Raw genomic sequence first — 21083 nt, 5'->3', positions numbered from 1 at the left:
TTATATATGATTAGATACATGGGGAATGTTCCACTGGTCATAAAAAAATGGAGGCATCAAGACTATTCATGTTAGGCCTCAAAACACTTTTTGGTCAATAAAATAAAAAATGATTGACTGGTACTCCTAAAACGTCTCAGGTATGTAGAGACATTAACCAAGTATTAGCACATTGAATAACAGCTTTCTAAGTGGTTTCTAATTTGTAGCTGTTACAACTGACCCTGTGCATACTACCACTTGTGCCATAAAGGCCCATACCGCATGGCAGAGGACGCAGCATGCTGTTATTGTTCCATGACCATACTATCCCAACCTCATTGGCTTTTCTTGTCTTGTTTCAGATAGAGGAGAACTCTAGCCATCTTTCATACCCAGCTGATGGGTATGTGTGAATGTGTTAGTGCAGATGTGTCAGGCCTTGCAGTGCTGAAGCAGCACAGAATGGTTTGTGGGTAATACAGGGATACAGGCTGTACTGTGCTGTTGCAGTAACGCCTGGAGAAACATGGAAAAAAGGTTTGGAAGAGTGAAAGCAATACACAAATAGTTCCACCTGCTAGGCTAAGTCCTGGAGGGCCACGGTGTATGCAGGCCTTTGTTACAATCCAGCTCTAACACATCTGATTCAACTAATTGTGGTTTAAGACCACAATCAATTAAATCAGGTGTGCCGGAGCAAAACCCTGCATACACCGTGGCCCTCCAGGACCAGAGTTGCCCAACCTGTGCTTACACCCATCCTATCCTCTCAGACCTATGATAAGTGTCTAAGGCAAGGGCTTGAGAGTTCAGACTGGGTACAAGAGAGGATGGCTGTGGTGTTACGTGCATGTCTGTGACAACGTGAGCGAAGCCTGGACATCCGAGGCTTGTGACCGCCATTCTGTGACTGGCTGCCTTGCTGTAGCAGCACGTAAATATTGGAGTTCACCACTGCTGAAGCCTCCAGTATTGACGGTGCTGTTGAAGCAAAGCATTGCCGTTCGACATCAGTCTATGGGCTACCTGGTTGAATTAAACAAAAAAATATATATATTTTTAAATGTTTTATTTGTGTTCTTGATCAAATATATTCTCAATTCTATTTCAATTTAGAGAATTGTACTTTTGGAAATATACTTTAGGACACAGGAAATTGTTGTCAAATAAAATATACTGTATAAATTGAGACTAATGGTGAGGTGAAGCATATTGACATTATGGCCCTCAACATTATTATCCTTTGTCGCCATCTGCTGGTCAATCCAGTCTGACTCGCAGAGAATGGATCCATCTCAATAGTCTGAAGTCCACTGATATTACAGAACTGGACATGGAAAGGGAACCACTTCAGACTTTTGAGATGCACCCTGACACTGAGTTCACTTTTTCTTTTCTTCACCAAGCTGGCTCTGTGTGTCCTCTCTTCTGAGATGTTCTGCCCTGGGGGTTTCACTCAGTACAACGATCTGGGTATTCCTGCTCCTTTCAAACATGTAGCATTCAATCTTCTCCTCTTGGGAAACTGTCCTTGTGTCGATCAGGCGAAACCCATCCTTCAGAAGGGTGTCTACCAGCAGGCCCAGGACGTTGGTGCTGTTGAGAAGCTTTCTGTCATCCGGCTCAATAGTTACAAACCTGTAAGAGTAAAACAATGCAAGTTTGGTCTTTAAAAACTGTGCATAATATAGTGCTTTGAATAAACATACAAGAGTTATTACAGATCCAGTGTTTCCCCTAACATTACACAGTCGAGTGCCTATACACTAGGCAGCTACCTGCTCCCCCTATCCCCCTCCTGCCCCCCGGACTTCTCACTTCCCCTCTGCTGCTCCCCCAATGGACAATCCCTCAGGGACATTCTACCTGCCCCAATGGACATTTACCCTGCCCCCACCCCCCAATGGACATGTATTAGTGTTACAGTTGTAAATATGTATATATTTTAATTATTATTTGTATTGTTTCATTCACTTCTCTTTTTGACCTGCACTGTTGGAGCTCGGAGCTTAAGAATTTCACTGTACCCTGCAATTACATCTGCAACTCTGTGCATGTGACTAATAAACTCATCATACAGTATGGAGCCCTTGAGGAATTGGCCAATGGGAGACACTGAGATGGGTTTAATAGCCTACAGGTGAGTGTAACTTCCCCTCACCTGGCAGAGAAGTCGTCCCTGGCTAGTTGGTCAGTCCCACATTGGAACACCATGTCGTGGTGAGAGGGTCTCTGGACCGGTACAGGATGAGGTGTGCTGGAGTTCTGAGGCAGGTGTGGGAAATTTCCATTCAGATTTGGATGTTCCACGAAAATGGATATCCTTGTCGCCAAAGCCTCCAGAGTTTTGTTGTTGGAGCAGAATATTTGGAAGAATCCGTGAGTATCCTGGACAGAGAAGCGCAACTCTAGAACCTCAACTCTGGATCGATGGATGTTCCTTTCAACCCAAAGTGCCAATGGATGCAAACCGTAGAACTGTGCTTCTTGAGCCAAGCCATTGTAGTCAGAGAATTCTGCTGGCAAGGTGATTTGACCTGTCCTCATATAATCCAGGATGTATTTAAAGAAAGTCCAATCTCTATCTACAAAAACTTGTCCACTGATAACTTTAAAATCTGTGTCTTTGCCATCCAGGATCCTAGCTATTCTTGAGTCTTGGTGTCTTCTGAGAGTTGACAGAGTAGTGGTGAATTTCTTACCTCCAATATTGAATGTTATTAAGTCCTGGGCACTCATGTTTAGATGACTGACAGTTTAAATCATTGCAGACAAGAATGGGTCTAAGGAGAGGAGTGGTATTCAGTGAACATATCCTGGCAACACCAACCGTAAACAAAACAAATCTCATGCTAGGTGAGTGCAGCACATAACTTCAGTTGGAGAGGCTGGTGACAGTACAGAATGTTACCACTAGGGGCTAATATGAGCCACAAATTGAGATTGATCATTGAGCCCCAATGGAGTAAATCGAGTAATAAAACACAGGAGATTGGAGGCACCTTAAGTGAGGAGATTAGCATTATCCTTTTGTTTTGTTGCATTGTTTTTTATGTTTTAGCTTTGTGTCTCTTTTATTCAGACTACCCTCCTGTCCGTTTATTTCAGTAAATGACAGTGAGTTGCACTTAATCTGAAAAAAACAGGATGGGTAATATGTGAGAATATGTTTCTGTAGTTTCCCCAAATTCAATATGATAATGTTTATTTAGTTGTAGGTAATACATTAAAACAATGCTAAACAACAAACTGTAGTAGTGATTTGATTGTTTTTCTGTTCAAATATTAGTGTAGCTACATTTGTGTGGATTAACAGTAAAGTCAATTCATTTCTTGTTTCATTTGTGAAGCATTGATCTTTAGTGATTCTTCATAATGAAGTCCTCCTTTTGGGCTCAAATCAAACCTATCTGTCAACAACAGCAAGCAATCAGTGTAAAGTAGCCAGTCATAGCAGAGATGATTAGCAAGTCGTTTGGTAATAATGTACAGTATCTTCATTGGAGACTAAAAAACAACTGATATATTGCAGCAATTTAAGGGTATCAACTAGTTACATTGCGCAACAATGTTGCAAGGAAGTCGGTTACACCAGGGGATGCACACATACTAGCTAGCCATAGGTCCTCCTCCCCCAATTTGACAGGATTCCGTGGCTCCTCCTTGACGAGATTATCCCATCGCGGTGTATCACGTCTGGCCAGCCACCCTCGGCAAAACAGCAGTACGTTTTCTCTTTTCCCACCAGAGCTTCAAGTGTAGGACTAGCTAAACATCCCGAACACAGACAGTCATGGCAGAAAACGCCGACTTGGATAACCACCGAATTAAGAGCTTCAAAAACAAGGGGCGCGATGTCGAGGTGAGAATCTAGCTAGGCTAACGTTAGCTGGCTGGCTAACTAGCCGTTAGCAACTAGTGCTAGCGAACACTCGGTTACCTAGCTCTCAATTCGGTTTGGTTGCTGCAGTATTCATTGTCCGTCCTTGTTAAAGTTGTATTTTTCTATAATGTGTCGCCGATTATGATATATCATCCACATACACTAACTAGCTAAAGTTTATCATGCGGAGCGGGCGCGGCTTTCGCAAGGCCTGCTAACTAGCCAGGAAAGTTGCTAACTCTGCTTGCTAGCAGCTAGCTAGGTTGTGAGAAACATATTTTTGGAAATTAACTATTCTGGAATCAACTAAATGAAAGTAATAGTTCTAATTGGTAAAAGGCACCAGACAACTAACTATCTTGATGTTGGTCATGGGCATGACATTTCATATTTCGACTTGTCAAGTCAGTCACTGTAACTTAACTGAGCTAGATACGCTTACCAGTCAACTATAGCTAGTTGTATGTGTCAAAATGGGCGGATGATGCACATTAACTGTTACAAAACAACTAGCACAACTCAACTTCCACGGCTGCAACAGTTGAGATACTGCGTTATTAATCAGTTTATAATAATATACCCAGCTAACTAACTCATACGTGAATGAACAGCTTGCAATTCAATATCCCAGTGACCGCAGGGTGGGTGTTTAACAAACAGTGAGTTAGAGCAGTTGCACCATAAACACCATAGCACATCTGGAACTAAAGCTAATGATGCTACTGCCACCATGCTGATTCAATACACCTCCCGAGTGGCGCAGCGGTCTAAGGCATTGCATCTCAGTGCTAGAGGCGTCACGACATACCCTGCTTCGAATCCAGGCTGTATCACAACCTGCCGTGTTTGGAGTCCCATAGGGCGGTACACAATTGGTCCAGCGTCGTCCGGGTTTGGCCGGGGTAGGCAGTCTTTGTAAATAAGAATTTGTTATTAACTGACTTAACTGCCTACTTAAATAAAGGTACAATTAAAACCTCATACTCGATGATTAGGGCCACACATTTAATTCAAAGGGACACGCCATTTCCCTTGTATCTGTATTGACCACACATCCTTAACATAAATATTCCACTTTTGGAATTACATAACATGACTACATAACATGTTGACTATCCCATATTCTTATGTATTAGAAACACAGTAATCTCGGACGTAAGGCATGATGGATTACTGTCCATCTGGTATGTGCTATATTGAGCGAAGAGGAAACAGAAGTGCGGCATGGTTGTTTTGGGGCCAAGTGCCAGTGTGACTTGCACATGTCTGACGACCCACCAGCCCCGCTGATAAGCTTGCAGCAGCTAAGCCTAGAATACGAAATGGATCACTTGTTGTCAGAAATGAAAGGCCTTGTCCAGATACAGCCCCTATCCTTTAGGCACAGTAACCTATCAGATCTATAGAAGTGCCCCAGGCCAGGGCAACACACACTCACCCTGAATTCTACTGCATCAGAGAGGACACACATACACACAGCATCTTCAGTGAGATTTAGGCTGTGTTTAGACTTCAAGGAATGTTAAAAGCTGTAGGTTACAGAAAATGTATCCCTTTCACAAGTTCTGACCTATGCCACCACAGAGGGCCCCAGTGACTACAGTGTATGGCGTTGTTACAATACAATAATAATCCCAACATATAACAGGATACTCCACAATCAACATTGGCTTTGCAGAATAAGTAGTATTCAAATGTATAGAAAGGTTGAAGACCTCTGGTGTGTTGTCCAGGAGCTGAGGCATTCTTCCCTCTCACAGGAAGTCGCCCTCTTGTCCCAGCATGGAATGAGTGTCCCAGAGAAATGCCTGGAATTCCAAAGATTTGATCGATCGTTGTTGAGTTTCAGAGGTCTCTGACTTCATCCTCCCAGCTGGCAAGCTGAGCCACTCTCAGGCGTTCTCTCATGGCTGATTCACTATCCTCCCTAAACACAGTTCCCACAAAAGGCAGTGTTGACAAAACATTGTGTTCTGTCTTCAATAGATGGAGCTTTTGAAACGCATACGGAACCACATCAGATTTTTACTGCGACCTTGAGTTCGGGTGTCATATCAGGGGCAGGGTTTTGCCAGCATCAGCGGGTCACACCTTTGAGTTGGTAAACGTAAACAGAATAATTTCTTGCATGAGGGAGGTTACACAGCGTTAGTAATATGAACCAGGATGCCCCGACTGGCAATCAAGTTAACATGATCCTCTGCCGCCTGTTGTCAACATGCAGCAGGACACTTGTAATCTAAAGCCCAGTCTGTAAACAAAATGGAGCCAGTTCCAATTGACTAACATTGCATGGGGTTTGTTTTAGTGTATGGGCTGTCTTTTTAATGGTCCAGTAGTTAGGATCTTCCCTGACTGTCCTCCTCTCTCTCTTACAGACTATGCGAAGACATCGCAATGAAGTGACAGTGGAGCTGAGAAAGGTGAGCCTCAGCATCTCAATTGACTGTTTATAGTTCAGTCGCATCCAATGGACTAACCCATTAGCCTATTTCTGCTCCTCCCCACACTGAAATTGATACATGCAGGCCCTTTTTCCAGCCTGTTAAGTCTCTCTGGGACTTGGATGTTAGGTGGAAGCAGGGTTATAGAATTAATTCATCTTTATTTTGACAGAAAATGTTGCAGTCTCTGTTAATCCAATTGGCCGAGACAGAGCAGCCTGGTCCACCCCCTTATGGGCTGTTCTGTCTGCCGAGTCATTTTGTTTCTAAATAGGTGTGTGTGTGTGAGAAAACTACCCCCCCCCCCCCCTCTTATGCTCAGGTTGTTGAAGAGTCAGGATGCCTTGGCTATATTTAGGTCATCCCTCTTTCGCTCTCCCACCCTGTCAGAGAGGCCGGACTGGTCTTACCCCTCCGCCTTGGAGAGGGTTTCCCTCTCCTGGCCTGCGGAAGCGCAGGGCTCTGGCTAGGGGCCATTAAGCAGGTTCATCAGACACACAGGCTTGTCTTGGACGTGTGACTCTATAGCAGCTTCTCTGGGTAGAACCGTGACCATTCCTCTGGATGTATGACTGTATAGCAGCTTCTCTGGGTAGAACCATGACCATTCCTCTGGATGTATGACTCTATAGCAGCTTCTCTGGGTAGAACCATGACTATTCCTCTGGATGTATGACTCTATAGCAGCTTCTCTGGGTAGAACCGTGACCATTCCTCTGGATGTATGACTGTATAGCAGCTTCTCTGGGTAGAACCGTGACCATTCCTCTGGATGTATGACTCTATAGCAGCTTCTCTGGGTAGAACCGTGACCATTCCTCTGGATGTATGACTCTATAGCAGCTTCTCTGGGTAGAACCGTGACCATTCCTCTGGATGTATGACTCTATAGCAGCTTCTCTGGGTAGAACCGTGACCATTCCTCTGGATGTATGACTGTATAGCAGCTTCTCTGGGTAGAACCGTGACCATTCCTCTGGATGTATGACTCTATAGCAGCTTCTCTGGGTAGAACCGTGACCATTCCTCTGGATGTATGACTCTATAGCAGCTTCTCTGGGTAGAACCGTGACCATTCCTCTGGATGTATGACTGTATAGCAGCTTCTCTGGGTAGAACCATGACTATTCCTCTGGATGTATGACTCTATAGCAGCTTCTCTGGGTAGAACCATGACTATTCCTCTGGATGTATGACTCTATAGCAGCTTCTCTGGGTAGAACCATGACTATTCCTCTGGATGTATGACTCTATAGCAGCTTCTCTGGGTAGAACCGTGACCATTCCTCTGGATGTATGACTCTATAGCAGCTTCTCTGGGTAGAACCGTGACCATTCCTCTGGATGTATGACTGTATAGCAGCTTCTCTGGGTAGAACCGTGACCATTCCTCTGGATGTATGACTCTATAGCAGCTTCTCTGGGTAGAACCGTGACCATTCCTCTGGATGTATGACTCTATAGCAGCTTCTCTGGGTAGAACCGTGACCATTCCTCTGGATGTATGACTGTATAGCAGCTTCTCTGGGTAGAACCATGACTATTCCTCTGGATGTATGACTCTATAGCAGCTTCTCTGGGTAGAAACATGACTATTCCTCTGGATGTATGACTCTATAGCAGCTTCTCTGGGTAGAACCATGACTATTCCTCTGGATGTATAACTCTATAGCTGCTTCTCTGGGTAGAACCATGACCATTCCTCTGGATGTATGACTCTATAGCAGCTTCTCTGGGTAGAACCATGACCACTCCTCTGGATGTATGGCTGTATAGCAGCTTCTCTGGGTAGAACCATGACCATTCCTCTGGATGTATGACTCTATAGCAGCTTCTCTGGGTAGAACCATGACCACTCCTCTGGATGTATGACTCTATAGCTGCTTCTCTGGGTAGAACCGTGACCATTCCTCTGGATGTATGACTCTATAGCAGCTTCTCTGGGTAGAACCATGACCATTCCTCTGGATGTATGACTCTATAGCAGCTTCTCTGGGTAGAACCATGACCATTCCTCTGGATGTATGACTCTATAGCAGCTTCTCTGGGTAGAACCATGACTATTAGAGGGGATGGTGCCAAACTGAACTTAGATCAGCATCTGGGGGGGACTTCATTCCACTGGAATATGACTCTGAGCTAGAGCTGAGATGATACAATGAAAATGATTGACACCGACCATACCGGTCACTTATTGCAGGCATTTATCTGATATCGTTCATTACGAAAAGAAGCCTATATTAGAGAAAAGAGAAATTTGAAATCAAATACATTTGCTACAATGGGTGATTTGAGCAAATGTACAAGCATCATACTAGTAGTTTAAAGGATCATTTTAAACTGTGGTGCACATCAATGTTCCAAACTTATCGTTATTGCATCAATTCAGACAATTTATCGCGGTATGGATTTTTGTCCATATCGCCCAGCTCTACTCTGAGCCCTTGGTTTTTGCACTAAGGCCCCAACGTGTCCTCTGAATGCGGCTTGCAGAAGTGTTTCAGGAAGTCTGAGCTGACCAGTAGAATTGTAGAAACATATACAGTAGGCCTGTGTGATTTGACGACAAGTGTGAGAGAAGTTGTTTTTTTCTGCTAAAAAGCCATGTCCTACCCTTACAGAAGAGCAAACCACTAATGTAGGATGAGTGACACAGCAGTTCTCTCATATAGCAGCATGTGTGCTGCAGAAGAGAACCGTCTGTGCAGAGATGGAAGCACGAGGGAGGAATGCAATCTGCCACTAACGTCACTGGGAGGTTATGGGAGCAGTCTTTACCTGTAGGAGTCAAGCAGGGAATCTGTTCCCTCACTGTGTGGGTGAATGTTTCCAATAGCATTCACTCCTATATTCCTTCTAGGGTTAAACACTTAAAAAATATATATATATATTATTTCCCCCCAGAACAAACGAGATGAGCACCTTCTGAAGAAGAGGAACGTTCCACAGGAGGAGAGCCTGGAAGACTCAGACATAGACTCTGACTTCAAAGGGGTGAGTCAGTCCTCATTATCTCTCACACTACGACTTCAAGTTCAGGAATGACAGGAATATGTTTCCTAGCTCTAACCTTGCAACATGTAAACGCGTAGCTACAGCAAATCTCACAACTCTAGTTTTTTGTTTTGCAGCAAAATGTAACACTGGAAGCCATCTTACAGGTAAGCCTGCATTCTGTCAGTGTTGTTGATCCATCCCGTACATACATCTTGAGCTGTTGGAGCTAACCTCGTGTTCTCGCTCTCCTTCCTGTCAGAATGCTGTCAGTGACAATGGACTCATCCAGCTCAGTGCCGTGCAGGCAGCCAGAAAACTCCTGTCCAGTGACAGAAACCCCCCCATCGACGACTTGATTAAGTCCGGCATCCTGCCCATCCTGGTCAAATGCCTGGAGAGGGACGACAAGTAAGTCTGCTTTATGGGGGGAGGAAGAGACTGTATGGGTCATGGGGCACCTTTGCCCTGGAAGAGTAATTAAAAGATGAGGGCGGTAAATTGCCCCTGTGGTAATTCTGTGTGATGCACCCATTCAAATGTCGGAGAAGTGCGAAAGGAGAGAAGGCTGAAAACCGGAGCGTGAATGAGTGGGTAGACTAGCACCGTATGTGTCAGACTGCTCTCTCCATTCTCTCTCTCTCCATTGTCTCTCTCCATTCTCTTTCTACATGCTCTTGGGCTACTGGTGTGCCCTCCCTCTCCTCCGCATGGCTGGGCTGATGTGAACACTGTAGCAGGCTGCAGACACACAGATGGATAGGAGAGAAAGTGTGTGTTCCGCTCTGCTGCACTAGTGCTGCCCCACAGCTGACAGCTCTGTCTCTTCAGTGGTGGGGTGGGGAGCGATTAGGGGGGACTCCCCTGGACAGGGACTGGTGGATGGGGTGGGATGAGACGGGGGGGGGTCAGGGGCTTAATGTGCAGGGTGGGGTGTCACGCTTGGACAGGCGCAGGGCTGCTGGAGACATGGGGGGATTTATGTGTTGTGTAGAAAGGGGAGGTTGGGTGATGGAGGCAGGAGCGTGAGGCAACGCCCTTTAGATATATATATATATATACACTGCTCAAAAAAATAAAGGGAACACTTAAACAACACAATGTAACTCCAAGTCAATCACACTTCTGTGAAATCAAACTGTCCACTTAGGAAGCAACACTGATTGACAATAAATTTCACATGCTGTTGTGCAAATGGAATAGACAAAAGGTGGAAATTATAGGCAATTAGCAAGACACCCCCAAAACAGGAGTGATTCTGCAGGTGGTGACCACAGACCACTTCTCAGTTCCTATGCTTCCTGGCTGATGTTTTGGTCACTTTTGAATGCTGGCGGTGCTCTCACTCTAGTGGTAGCATGAGACGGAGTCTACAACCCACACAAGTGGCTCAGGTAGTGCAGTTCATCCAGGATGGCACATCAATGCGAGCTGTGGCAAAAAGGTTTGCTGTGTCTGTCAGCGTAGTGTCCAGAGCATGGAGGCGCTACCAGGAGACAGGCCAGTACATCAGGAGATGTGGAGGAGGCCGTAGGAGGGCAACAACCCAGCAGCAGGACCGCTACCTTCGCCTTTGTGCAAGGAGGTGCACTGCCAGAGCCCTGCAAAATGACCTCCAGCGGGCCACAAATGTGCATGTGTCTGCTCAAACGATCAGAAACAGACTCCATGAGGGTGGTATGAGGGCCCGACGTCCACAGGTGGGGGTTGTGCTTACAGCCCAACACCGTGCAGGACGTTTGGCATTTGCCAGAGAACACCAAGATTGGCAAATTCGCCACTGGCGCCCTGTGCTCTTCACAGATGAAAGCCCTGGCTGTGTGTTTCGGGTCGTTGTCCTGCTGGAAGACCCAGCCACGACCCATCTTCAATGCTCTTACTGATGTAAGGAGGTTGTTGGCCAAGATCTCGCGATACATGGCCCCATCCATCCTCCCCCCAATACGGTGCAGTCGTCCTGTCCCCTTTGCAGAAAAGCATCACCAAAGAATGATGTTTCCACCTCCATGCTTCACAGTTGGGATGGTGTTCTTGGGGTTGTACTCATCCTTCTTCTTCTTCCAAACACGGCGAGTGGAGTTTAGACCAAAAAGCTCTATTTTTGTCTCATCAGACCACATGACCTTCTCCCATTCCTCCTCTGGATCATCCAGATGGTCATTGGCAAACTTCAGACGGGCCTGGACATGCGCTGGCTTGAGCAGGGGGACCTTGCGTGCGCTGCAGGATTTTAATACATGACGGCGTAGTGTGTTACTAATGGTTTTCTTTGAGACTGTGGTCCCAGCTCTCTTCAGGTCATTGACCAGGTCCTGCCGTGTAGTTCTGGGCTGATCCCTCACCTTCCTCATGATCATTGATGCCCCACAAGGTGAGATCTTGCATGGAGCCCCAGACCGAGGGTGATTGACCGTCATCTTGAACTTCTTCCATTTTCTAATAATTGCGCCAGCAGTTGTTGCCTTCTCACCAAGCCGCTTGCCTATTGTCCTGTAGCCCATCCCAGTCTTGTGCAGGTCTACAATTTTATCCCTGATGTCCTTACACAGCTCTCTGGTCTTGGCCATTGTGGAGAGGTTGGAGTCTGTTTGAGTGTGTGGACGGGTGTCTTTTATACAGGTAACGAGTTCAAATAGGTGCAGTTAATACAGGTAATGAGTGGAGAACAGGAGGGCTTCTTAAAGAAAAACTAACAGGTCTGTGAGAGCCGGAATTCTTACTGGTTGGTAGGTGATCAAATACTTATGTCATGCAATAAAATGAAAATTAATTACTTAAAAATCATACAATGTGATTTTCTGGATTTTTGTTTTAGATTCCGTCTCTCACAGTTGAAGTGTACCTATGATAAAAATTACAGACCTCTACATGCTTTGTAAGTAGGAAAACCTGCAAAATCGGCAGTGTATCGAATACTGGTTCTCCACACTGTATATACGGTATATACACTGCTCAAAAAAATAAAGGGAACACTAAAATAACACATCCTAGATCTGAATGAATGAAATATTCTTATTAAATACTTTTTTCTTTACATAGTTGAATATGCTGACAACAAAATCATACACATTATCAATGGAAATCAAATTTATCAACCCATGGAGGTCTGGATTTGGAGTCGCACTCAAAATTAAAGTGGAAAACCATACTACAGGCTGATCCAACTTTGATGTAATGTCCTTAAAACAAATCAAAATGAGACTCAGTAGTGTGTGTGGCCTCCACGTGCCTGTATGACCTCCCTACAACGCCTGGGCATGCTCCTGATGAGGTGGCGGATGGTCTCCTGTGGGATCTCCTCCCAGACCTGGACTAAAGCATCCGCCAACTCCTGGACAGTCTGTGGTGCAACGTGGCGTTGGTGGATGGAGTGAGACATGATGTCCCAGATGTGCTCAATTGGATTCAGGTCTGGGGAACGGGCGGGCCAGTCCATAGCATCAATGCCTTCCTCTTGCAGGAACTGCTGACACACTCCAGCCACATGAGGTCTAGCATTGTCTTGCATTAGGAGGAACCCAGGGCCAACCGCACCAGCATATGGTCTCACAAGGGGTCTGAGGATCTCATCTCGGTACCTAATGGCAGTCAGGCTACCTCTGGCGAGCACATGGAGGGCTGTGCAGCCCCCCAAAGAAATGCCACCCCACACCATGACTGACCCACCGCCAAACCGGTCATGCTGGAGGATGTTGCAGGCAGCAGAACGTTCTCCACAGCGTCTCCAGACTCTGTCACGTCTGTCACATGTGCTCAGTGTGAACCTGCTTTCATCTGTGAAGAACACAGGGCACCAGTGGCGAATTTGCCAATCTTGGTGTTCTCTGGCAAATGCCAAACGTCCTGCACGGTGTTGGGCTGTAAGCACAACCCCCACCTGTGGACGTCGGGCCCTCATACCACCCTCATGGAGTCTGTTTCTGACCGTTTGAGCAGACACATGCACATTTGTGGCCTGCTAGAGGTCATTTTGCAGTGCTCCTCCTGCTCCTCCTTGCACAAAGGCGGAGGTAGCGGTCCTGCTGCTGGGTTGTTGCCCTCCTACGGCCTCCTCCACGTCTCCTGATGTACTGGCCTGTCTCCTGGTAGTGCCTCCATGCTCTGGACACTACGCTGACAGACACAGCAAACCTTCTTGCCACAGCTCACATTGATGTGCCATCCTGGATGAGCTGCACTACCTGAGCCACTTGTGTGGGTTGTAGACTCCGTCTCATGCTACCACTAGAGTGAAAGCACCACCAGCATTCAAAAGTGACCAAAACATCAGCCAGGAAGCATAGGAACTGAGAAGTGGTCTGTGGTCACCACCTGCAGAACCACTCCTTTATTGGGGGTGTCTCGCTAATTGCCTATAATTTCCACCTGTTGTCTATCCCATTTGCACAACAGCATGTGACATTTTATTGTCAATCAGTGTTGCTTCCTAAGTGGACAGTTTGATTTCACAGAAGTGTGATTGACTTGGAGTTACATTGTGTTGTTTAAGTGTTCCCTTTATTTTTTTGAGCAGTGTATATATATATTAGACAGGGGTGGGGGTTAGTGGTGATGCAGGTTGATATGGATTGTTGATCAGTAGCCATGTGCTGTTGATGGGCTTATTGGTCGTGTTTTGTTGTCTGGGGACAGCTTCTGTTTGTCTCGTCATATAGCTAGCCTCATTTACTCTCTCCTCTACCCCAGTCCCTCTCTCCAGTTTGAGGCTGCCTGGGCATTGACCAACATAGCATCAGGGACGTCACAACAGACTCAAGCTGTGGTCAAATCTAGTAAGTAGTTTCTAGTTCTTCTGTGGCCCAGTTTCAAACTGACCCATCAGGCATACATAATGGACCGGTCTATATGAGCCAATCTATCCATCTGGTTCCTGGTATAGAAACACTTGCTCTCAACTGTCTTCCCCATCTCTTTGTTTCTTGTCTGCCTGACCCTCACTCTACCTCTGTCTAACTAATGTCTCTCTCTCTGTCTCTGACTGATGTCTCTCTCTACCTCTGTCTAACTGATGTCTCTGTCTCTCTGTTGTCTGCAACGTTGTCTAACATATGGGTCTGCCTTTCTCTCTACATGTCCAGATGCTGTGCCTCTATTCCTGCGGCTGCTACAATCTCCTCACCAGAACGTATGTGAACAGGCCGTGTGGGCGCTAGGCAACATCATCGGTGAGTGATGGCTCACACACATGCATACACACACACACTGGCCGATGCCAGTCAATGACACCTGTGTTCTTCCGTGCAGGCGATGGACCGCAGTGCAGGGATTACGTAATCTCCCTGGGCGTGGTCAAGCCCCTGCTGTCCTTCATTAACCCCTCCATCCCCATCACCTTCCTCCGCAACGTCACCTGGGTCATCGTCAACCTCTGCCGCAACAAGGACCCACCACCCCCCATGGAGACAGTACAGGAGGTAAGACAGACAGAGATGTGTGAGACCCAGCACAGTCATTCAATCTAACTGAATTTCATTAATATCCAATTACGATCTTGTCTCATCGCTGCAACGGGCTCTGGAGAGGCGAAGGTCGAGTGATGCGTCCTCCAAAACATGTCCCGCAAAACCGCGCTTCTTAACACCAGCCCGCTTAACCCGTAAGCCAGCTGCACCAATGTGTTGGAGGAAACACCGTCCAACTGACGACCGAAGTCAGCCTGCCCAGCCCGCCACTAGTTGCTTAAGTGCGATGATCCAAGTAAAGCACCCCCAGCCAAACCCTCCCCTAACCCAGACAACACTGGGCCAATTGTGCGCCGCCCTATGGGACTCCTGGTCACGGCCGGTTGTGACACAGCCTGGAATCGAACCCGGGTCTGTAGTGACGCCTCAAGCACTGCGATGCAATGTCTTAGACTGCTGCGCCACTCGGGAGGCCAATCTGACTGAATTATGATCTTCACATAGACGTTTGTGTCGTCAATATTAGCTGAACCCTTTGCCCAACAGCTCTGGCTGTGTTCCATGTGTTTGGCTCTGAGGACAATCAGACGATGGGGGGTTTGATTAGGGAAAGTGGTCTGGGACTTTGGGTGCTGCCTAGCATTCTGCTTCCCTGTTCCCAACCATCCTCTAGCCTCGTCCTGGAGGTCTGCAGTGTCTGCCTGCTGAAACAGAAAACACCCTGGGTGTGTTGATCTGCTCAATAGAGTCGCTTCATTGTACGCCTCCACTCATTATGCCTGACTCTCTCTCTCCTCCTCTTCCAGATTCTACCTGCTCTATGTGTATTGATATACCATACTGATATAAATGTAAGTATCACCCTATTATCACAACATCAAAGCTAGTTGCTTTGCCATTTCCTATGGAAATTCCCTGGTTCTAACACTGTCCTCGCCCTCTGTGGTCAGATCCTAGTGGATACAGTGTGGGCCTTGTCCTATCTCACAGACGGAGGGAACGAACAGATCCAGATGGTCATCGACTCGGGGGTCGTCCCCTTCCTTGTCCCCCTGCTCAGCCACCAAGAGGTCAAAGTTCAGGTATGTCTGCTTCCTTTCCCCTGATTGGAAGTAGGATTAGGGCTGTTACGGTGACCGTATTACCGCCACATCAATGGTCATGAGTCATGTCCGCAGTCAAATTCCACGTGACTGTTTAGTCAGGGTAATTAGGCTTCTCCAAGCTCTGATGCTGCTGCTGTTCATTAGTAGCCTACCAAACTTGCTAACTGCCTGGGACTCAGCACTCTATTGTCCCTGTAGTAACTCTGAAATCAATGCAAATGTATTTGAAAATCTAATCAAACACTTCATGAGAGCTCATGTTGCGCAACATTTTAATAGGCAATGCAATTGTGTGAGAAAACAGTGATGGCTTCTATTAAAAAGAGGAGGATCCCATCAGCTTTCTATTGGCTAGGCCTACTATATTTTATTTTTAAACTTTCCTAATATTAAGCACATTGCTTCTCTTTACAACAGGAGTATAGCCTACTTGGCTGGCATGAAAATAAACCACGAGGAAAGCGTCCTCCATTCGCTATACAAGTGCATAGATTGCATAATTGTTTCCCCCCTACACCTGTTCCGAGACAGCATTAAATCAAGAATAGTCTGATGGGTGACAATATTAGCCTATCATTTGTGAGGATGTATTATCACTTGTGAATGATGCCCAGCGTGTGCAGTAAGACAAACAGCGCATGCCTTTCTTTTTGCCCGATTTTTTTTTTCTCCATTCACCTCATGTAGACTATCCCATAGGCCTATATGTTTTATTAAGGTTTGTATCACAACTAAAGTGGCCAAATAATTTCTTAAAATGAAGCACATTAATCCGCTTTACAACCTGTGTAGTGCCTAACTGGCATACATAGGTGGCACTTGAGTTTCACGTTTGAGGAATTACATTTTCACCATAGAAATGCACCTGTTAATATTAAAGCATTACATGCAGAATCACATTTACGTTCACTTTGAGAGGTGTTTTTCTGCTAATTGATTGCATTTTGGAACATTCATGCTTATAGCCTACTGCCGTGTGCGCGTTGCTGCACCTATGTGATGAAATAGCCTAATAGTTTATCAACATTTTAAGCTATTCTGTTCTTCTGAAATAGACTACATTTTCTTTAGAGCTGTCTAAAATAAATAGTCTATTTATTGTGAAGGTGTGGGCTATATTACATGGATTTATTAGATGTTCCAAAGGTCTGCATCAGTGACTTGTAGGCTGTGTGGAAGCCAGGAGATGCTAAACGTGTTTATGTTAAGTAACGGTCAATTACCGTGTGAATGACAATCCCCGACTGACAAAATTTCATGACCGCCACAGCCCTAAGTAGGATGAAGTCACCCCTACTCTGATCTAAGGTCAGTTTCCAGTTTTCCCTCTGATGGTTGGGCTTGTAGGAAGGGTAATATACCTGGAACTTACTGTACGGAATGTGTGACTTCCTGTGACGTCATTAACCACCTATGATGTCTTATCCTGTAGACTGCAGCTCTGAGGGCAGTGGGGAACATTGTGACGGGGACAGACGAGCAGACGCAGGTGGTGCTCAATTGTGACGTCCTCTCGCACTTCCCCAACCTGCTCACACACCCCAAGGAGAAGATCAACAAGGTAACAGGCACACTTTTAGATGCTATAGGTGGCATATGTTTGTTTTGCTGTAACTAAGTCCTGTAGCGTTGAAATGGGATGGACCCCAGTGTCGTTTATTTCCAACAGTATCTATACCTCTGTGTAACGGTCTCAGTCGTACTCATGTGGTCCATGGTGTGCGTGTCTGTGGGTTTCTCTCAGCTGAATGGCTTCCTGTGTGTGTGTGTATCCCTCCCGCCCACTAGGAGGCGGTGTGGTTCCTGTCCAACATCACAGCAGGCAACCAGCAGCAGGTGCAGGCCGTCATCGACGCTGGCCTGCTGCCCATGATCATCCACCAGCTGGCTAAGGTGAGTCACTGAGCCCTTATGTAGCCCTACGAAGCATTATGTAGCCCAAATGTCCTTGTGGAGATCTGTAAGGAACACTACCCTAACCACTGACAATATCTCTCTGTGTTTGTCTGCAGGGAGACTTTGGCACACAGAAGGAGGCAGCCTGGGCCATCAGCAACTTGACAATAAGTGGAAGAAAAGATCAGGTATGTTCTACCAGGGCTGTTTCCATCAATACCCAATCCATACAGCGTTGTGCTTTGTATGGTCCTGATTGGCTGGTTAAGTTTACCCATCTGTAGGCTAAGCAAGGCCCTGATAGGCTGATCTGCTATGTTCCACATAGGTGGAGTACCTGGTGCAGCAGAATGTGGTTCCTCCGTTCTGCAGCCTGCTGTCTGTTAAGGACTCCCAGGTGGTTCAGGTGGTCCTAGACGGCCTCAAGAACGTCCTCATCATGGCCGGGGACGAGGCCAGCACCATCGCTGAGATCATAGAGGAGTGTGGAGGTCAGTGTGTGTGTGTTAGAGGGGGAAGTGCTTGTATGTCAGTTCACCATGTTGCCATTGTATGACAGTGTAGTGTTGCTACTGTGAAGCACACATTCTAGATTGATTCACTGTGATGGACTTTCATGCTAATTTCTCTCTGCCCATCAGGTCTAGAGAAGATCGAGAACCTTCAGCAGCATGAAAACGAGGACATCTACAAACTAGCCTTCGAGATCATCGACCAGTACTTCTCAGGAGACGATGTGAGTATCTCTGCTCTAACAGAAGCCCTAGTTTGCACACTGTTAGAACCCAGCGCTGTCCTGACAGTGCTGTGCTGGGTGTAGGATGTGTGCTACAGAAACGCAGGGCCTTTTTCGTCCACTTCCTCTGTCAATGGGGTAAGATGGAGGAATCAGCTATAGGCCTTGCTACATAATTCTATATAAAATCTAATGAAAAATTGACCTATGTTTTCTGTAGTGACAGTGAATCTAGTCTCTGTGTGTTTGTTCATCTATGGCACCACCTTGATCCATTTCTTTTCCTTCTCTCTTTTTAGATTGACGAGGATCCCAGCTTGATCCCCGAAGCCACTCCGGGCGGAACCTTCAACTTTGACCCCGCCACCAACCTGCAAGCAAAGGAGTTCAAGTTTTAAAGGCAAAAGTCCACCTAGTAGGTCTAACTCTCTAGCTGCTCTGAACCCTCCAGTCACCTCCTTCCCAACATCAATCACTGACTCACTAACAACAGTTCAAGCACTGAAGGAAGGATCATTGTTATCCATCTCTTTTCAAGCATCTCACAGCGATGCTTATAAATGTTCCAGAAAGAGAAAACGCCTCGTCCGTCATTCCTGCAGTTGCCAAAAAGTTGCTATTATCCTCTCTTACTCAGACACGTTCTCACACACACACACACACATACACACTGAAGAGACTGAAGTCATCTGTGTGCATGGGCCAATGATCTTGTTCTACCAATCATCATATCAGCAAAGAAGAGGAATGGTCTCATTTAAAGGCGTGCTCTTCTCTGGAGTCTGGTCTCATGGTCTGGGATCAGAGCACGTTGGACACAGCGACTGAAGGCACTCAACCTCCGAGTTAATTGACTCTTTTGAGGAGTACGGACAGCATCTAGGCCGTCCTTTGTTAAACATTCTAATTGATGACCTCATCAAAGGGCTGTTAATTATTCAGTCCTCATTGAACTAGTTTTTTTGGAACAGAACATTGAGAAGGAATGCTCTCAAAACCCTTCTCAGAGGGTAGAGAAGTGAGCAGTTGACATATTCCCAAGTGGACTGAACAGAATTCAACAACCACCCACCACTATAATATTATTCCTTTTTCCTTTTATTTGTGAAATCATCATGAAAAACAATGGATTTAAAGTACAAAAAAAATATATATTTAAAATTATGCAACAGGGAAAGTCTGAAATGAATAACAAGGAAGACTTTGTAGCATTGATCTATGGATGGCTTGCTGATGGAAAGGTTTTTGGGTTGAGAGGAGGGGGAAGGGGAATGGAGTTGAGCTGGAACCAAACGCACCTCTCCTCAGAACCTCTAAACTGGGTTTTGGATCAGTCCCTCTTACCAGGTTCTATCCTCTGAACGAGAAACCCCCCCCCAACAAATAAGCCTTAACATGGCTTTCAACTGGGCTTTTTCAAAAGACACATCTCCTCTTGCAGGCGAGACATATCGTTGGACATTGAATTTAATGACTCAAGAATTTGAGGAAATATTTTGGAAAGTTATATCGGTAGAGGGACAGAGAAAGGCAATGTAACACTGATTTCATCTGTGTAGATTCCACATCTGCAGTTTCTATTCAGTCTTATGCACACTTCAGAGTCACCCCTCCCTCTGCTTACTGTGTGTGGAAAGCAATGTTTGCTTCAATAAGTCAAAGCTATGGTTGCATTGCAATGGTCCATTGACCATACAGTTGTTCTATATGCTACTTCTAATTATACAATTTAAGAGTATTTCCCCAACTGTCTGAAGTTCGGTCTGTACAAAGCAGCTGCATTTTGCCAGTCATCCATCGATCGGTTCACTTTGCGAGGCTGTAATGTTTTTACTGTTAAAAGATTAACAGGAAGTTTGTTTTTAAATGTGTAACGTGATCGATGACTTGATTGAAAATTCTCTTGTGAACTGGACTTTTGTCTTGATTTCCCTCAAGCATTTATTTGTGAAAGGACCGGAAAAAACTAAAATTACATTTGGACTAATGTAGTTATGTTTTGGCTGCTAACTACTGAGAAGGAATGGGGATTATTTCAGAGGAGCGGCCCACGCCTTTTTGGACTAGCCATTCACAACTGATGAACAAAGTCTAGCTGGTGTACAGTCATTGATCTAGATTCTAGAGACATAGAATGAGAGCCACTTTAAAGAATGGAATTTTTTGTCTTGTATCAGAAACTGATACAAGCTTATGCTTTTGGGCAAGATTTTTACTTGCTAACGAAACATGTACTAAAGACGAAAAAGCAACAGATAGCATTTTGGCCTCTGTCTTACTTTTTATACATTTTAGAATCCATATCTCTTTAAGGTGGCTCAATGTCTCTTTCAACTCTTGTGCATATTAAAGAAAATGAGTTGAAATCCATTTTGCCTTTTGTTTTTTAATCAAAGTCACTCAGTAAAATAATACTTGAGTAAAAGTCTAAAAGTATTTGGTTTTTAAATGTACGCAAGTATCAAAAGTATACATTTCAAATTCCTTATTAAGCAAACCAGACAGCACCATTTTCTTGTTTTTTTTAAATGTACGGATAGCCAGGGGCACACTCAGACAATTTAGAAATTAAGCATTTGTTTAGTGAGTCGGTCAGATCATAGGCATTAGGGGTGACTAGAGTTGTTCTCTTGATAAGTG

At 45.5% G+C, this 21083-nt stretch overlaps 2 protein-coding genes across 3 annotated transcripts; one reads left to right on the top strand and one right to left on the bottom strand.

The window, feature by feature from the left end:
* Positions 1 to 1064: 1064 nt before the first annotated feature.
* LOC129840738 (putative potassium channel regulatory protein) lies at positions 1065 to 3504 on the bottom strand. Its single transcript, XM_055908878.1, has 2 exons — positions 2144 to 3504; positions 1065 to 1620 (listed from the first exon to the last, which is right to left on the bottom strand). Exons 1-2 carry the CDS (start codon positions 2719 to 2721, stop codon positions 1365 to 1367), a joined length of 834 nt encoding a protein of 277 aa, XP_055764853.1. The 5' UTR covers positions 2722 to 3504; the 3' UTR covers positions 1065 to 1364.
* Positions 3505 to 3757: 253 nt separating this feature from the next.
* On the top strand, positions 3758 to 20813 carry LOC129840735 (importin subunit alpha-4-like). Of its 2 annotated transcripts, none has more exons than XM_055908873.1 (16): positions 3758 to 3844; positions 6244 to 6288; positions 9214 to 9303; positions 9441 to 9470; positions 9566 to 9714; positions 13990 to 14075; positions 14382 to 14468; positions 14548 to 14717; positions 15512 to 15556; positions 15656 to 15787; positions 17244 to 17372; positions 17600 to 17704; positions 17824 to 17895; positions 18036 to 18198; positions 18349 to 18443; positions 18743 to 20813. In XM_055908873.1, the coding sequence occupies exons 1-16, from the start codon at positions 3776 to 3778 to the stop codon at positions 18839 to 18841; spliced, it is 1566 nt and encodes a 521-aa protein (XP_055764848.1). In that variant the 5' UTR covers positions 3758 to 3775; the 3' UTR covers positions 18842 to 20813. The 2 variants fall into 2 exon arrangements, with proteins under 2 accessions (XP_055764848.1, XP_055764847.1); XM_055908872.1 differs by having other exon boundaries at positions 13990 to 14077; positions 14378 to 14468.
* The last annotated feature ends 270 nt before the right edge of the window (positions 20814 to 21083 follow it).

The sequence above is a fragment of the Salvelinus fontinalis genome, chromosome 41 (genome assembly GCF_029448725.1).
Source record: "Salvelinus fontinalis isolate EN_2023a chromosome 41, ASM2944872v1, whole genome shotgun sequence".
Classification (NCBI taxonomy): domain Eukaryota; kingdom Metazoa; phylum Chordata; class Actinopteri; order Salmoniformes; family Salmonidae; genus Salvelinus; species Salvelinus fontinalis.
This window is presented reverse-complemented; position numbering and strand designations above follow the sequence as displayed.

Excerpts from the sequence above, each read along its gene's own strand:
- LOC129840735 (XM_055908872.1), top strand. The coding sequence starts at position 3,776 with ATGGCAGAAAACGCCGACTTGGATAACCACCGAATTAAGAGCTTCAAA. Across the intron at positions 14,718-15,511 it reads CCATGGAGACAGTACAGGAG|ATTCTACCTGCTCTATGTGT; the intron begins GTAAGACAGACA and ends CTCCTCTTCCAG. Across the intron at positions 15,557-15,655 it reads TATACCATACTGATATAAAT|ATCCTAGTGGATACAGTGTG; the intron begins GTAAGTATCACC and ends CTCTGTGGTCAG.
- LOC129840738 (XM_055908878.1), bottom strand. The coding sequence starts at position 2,721 with ATGAGTGCCCAGGACTTAATAACATTCAATATTGGAGGTAAGAAATTC. Across the intron at positions 1,621-2,143 it reads AGGGACGACTTCTCTGCCAG|GTTTGTAACTATTGAGCCGG; the intron begins GTGAGGGGAAGT and ends TTACTCTTACAG.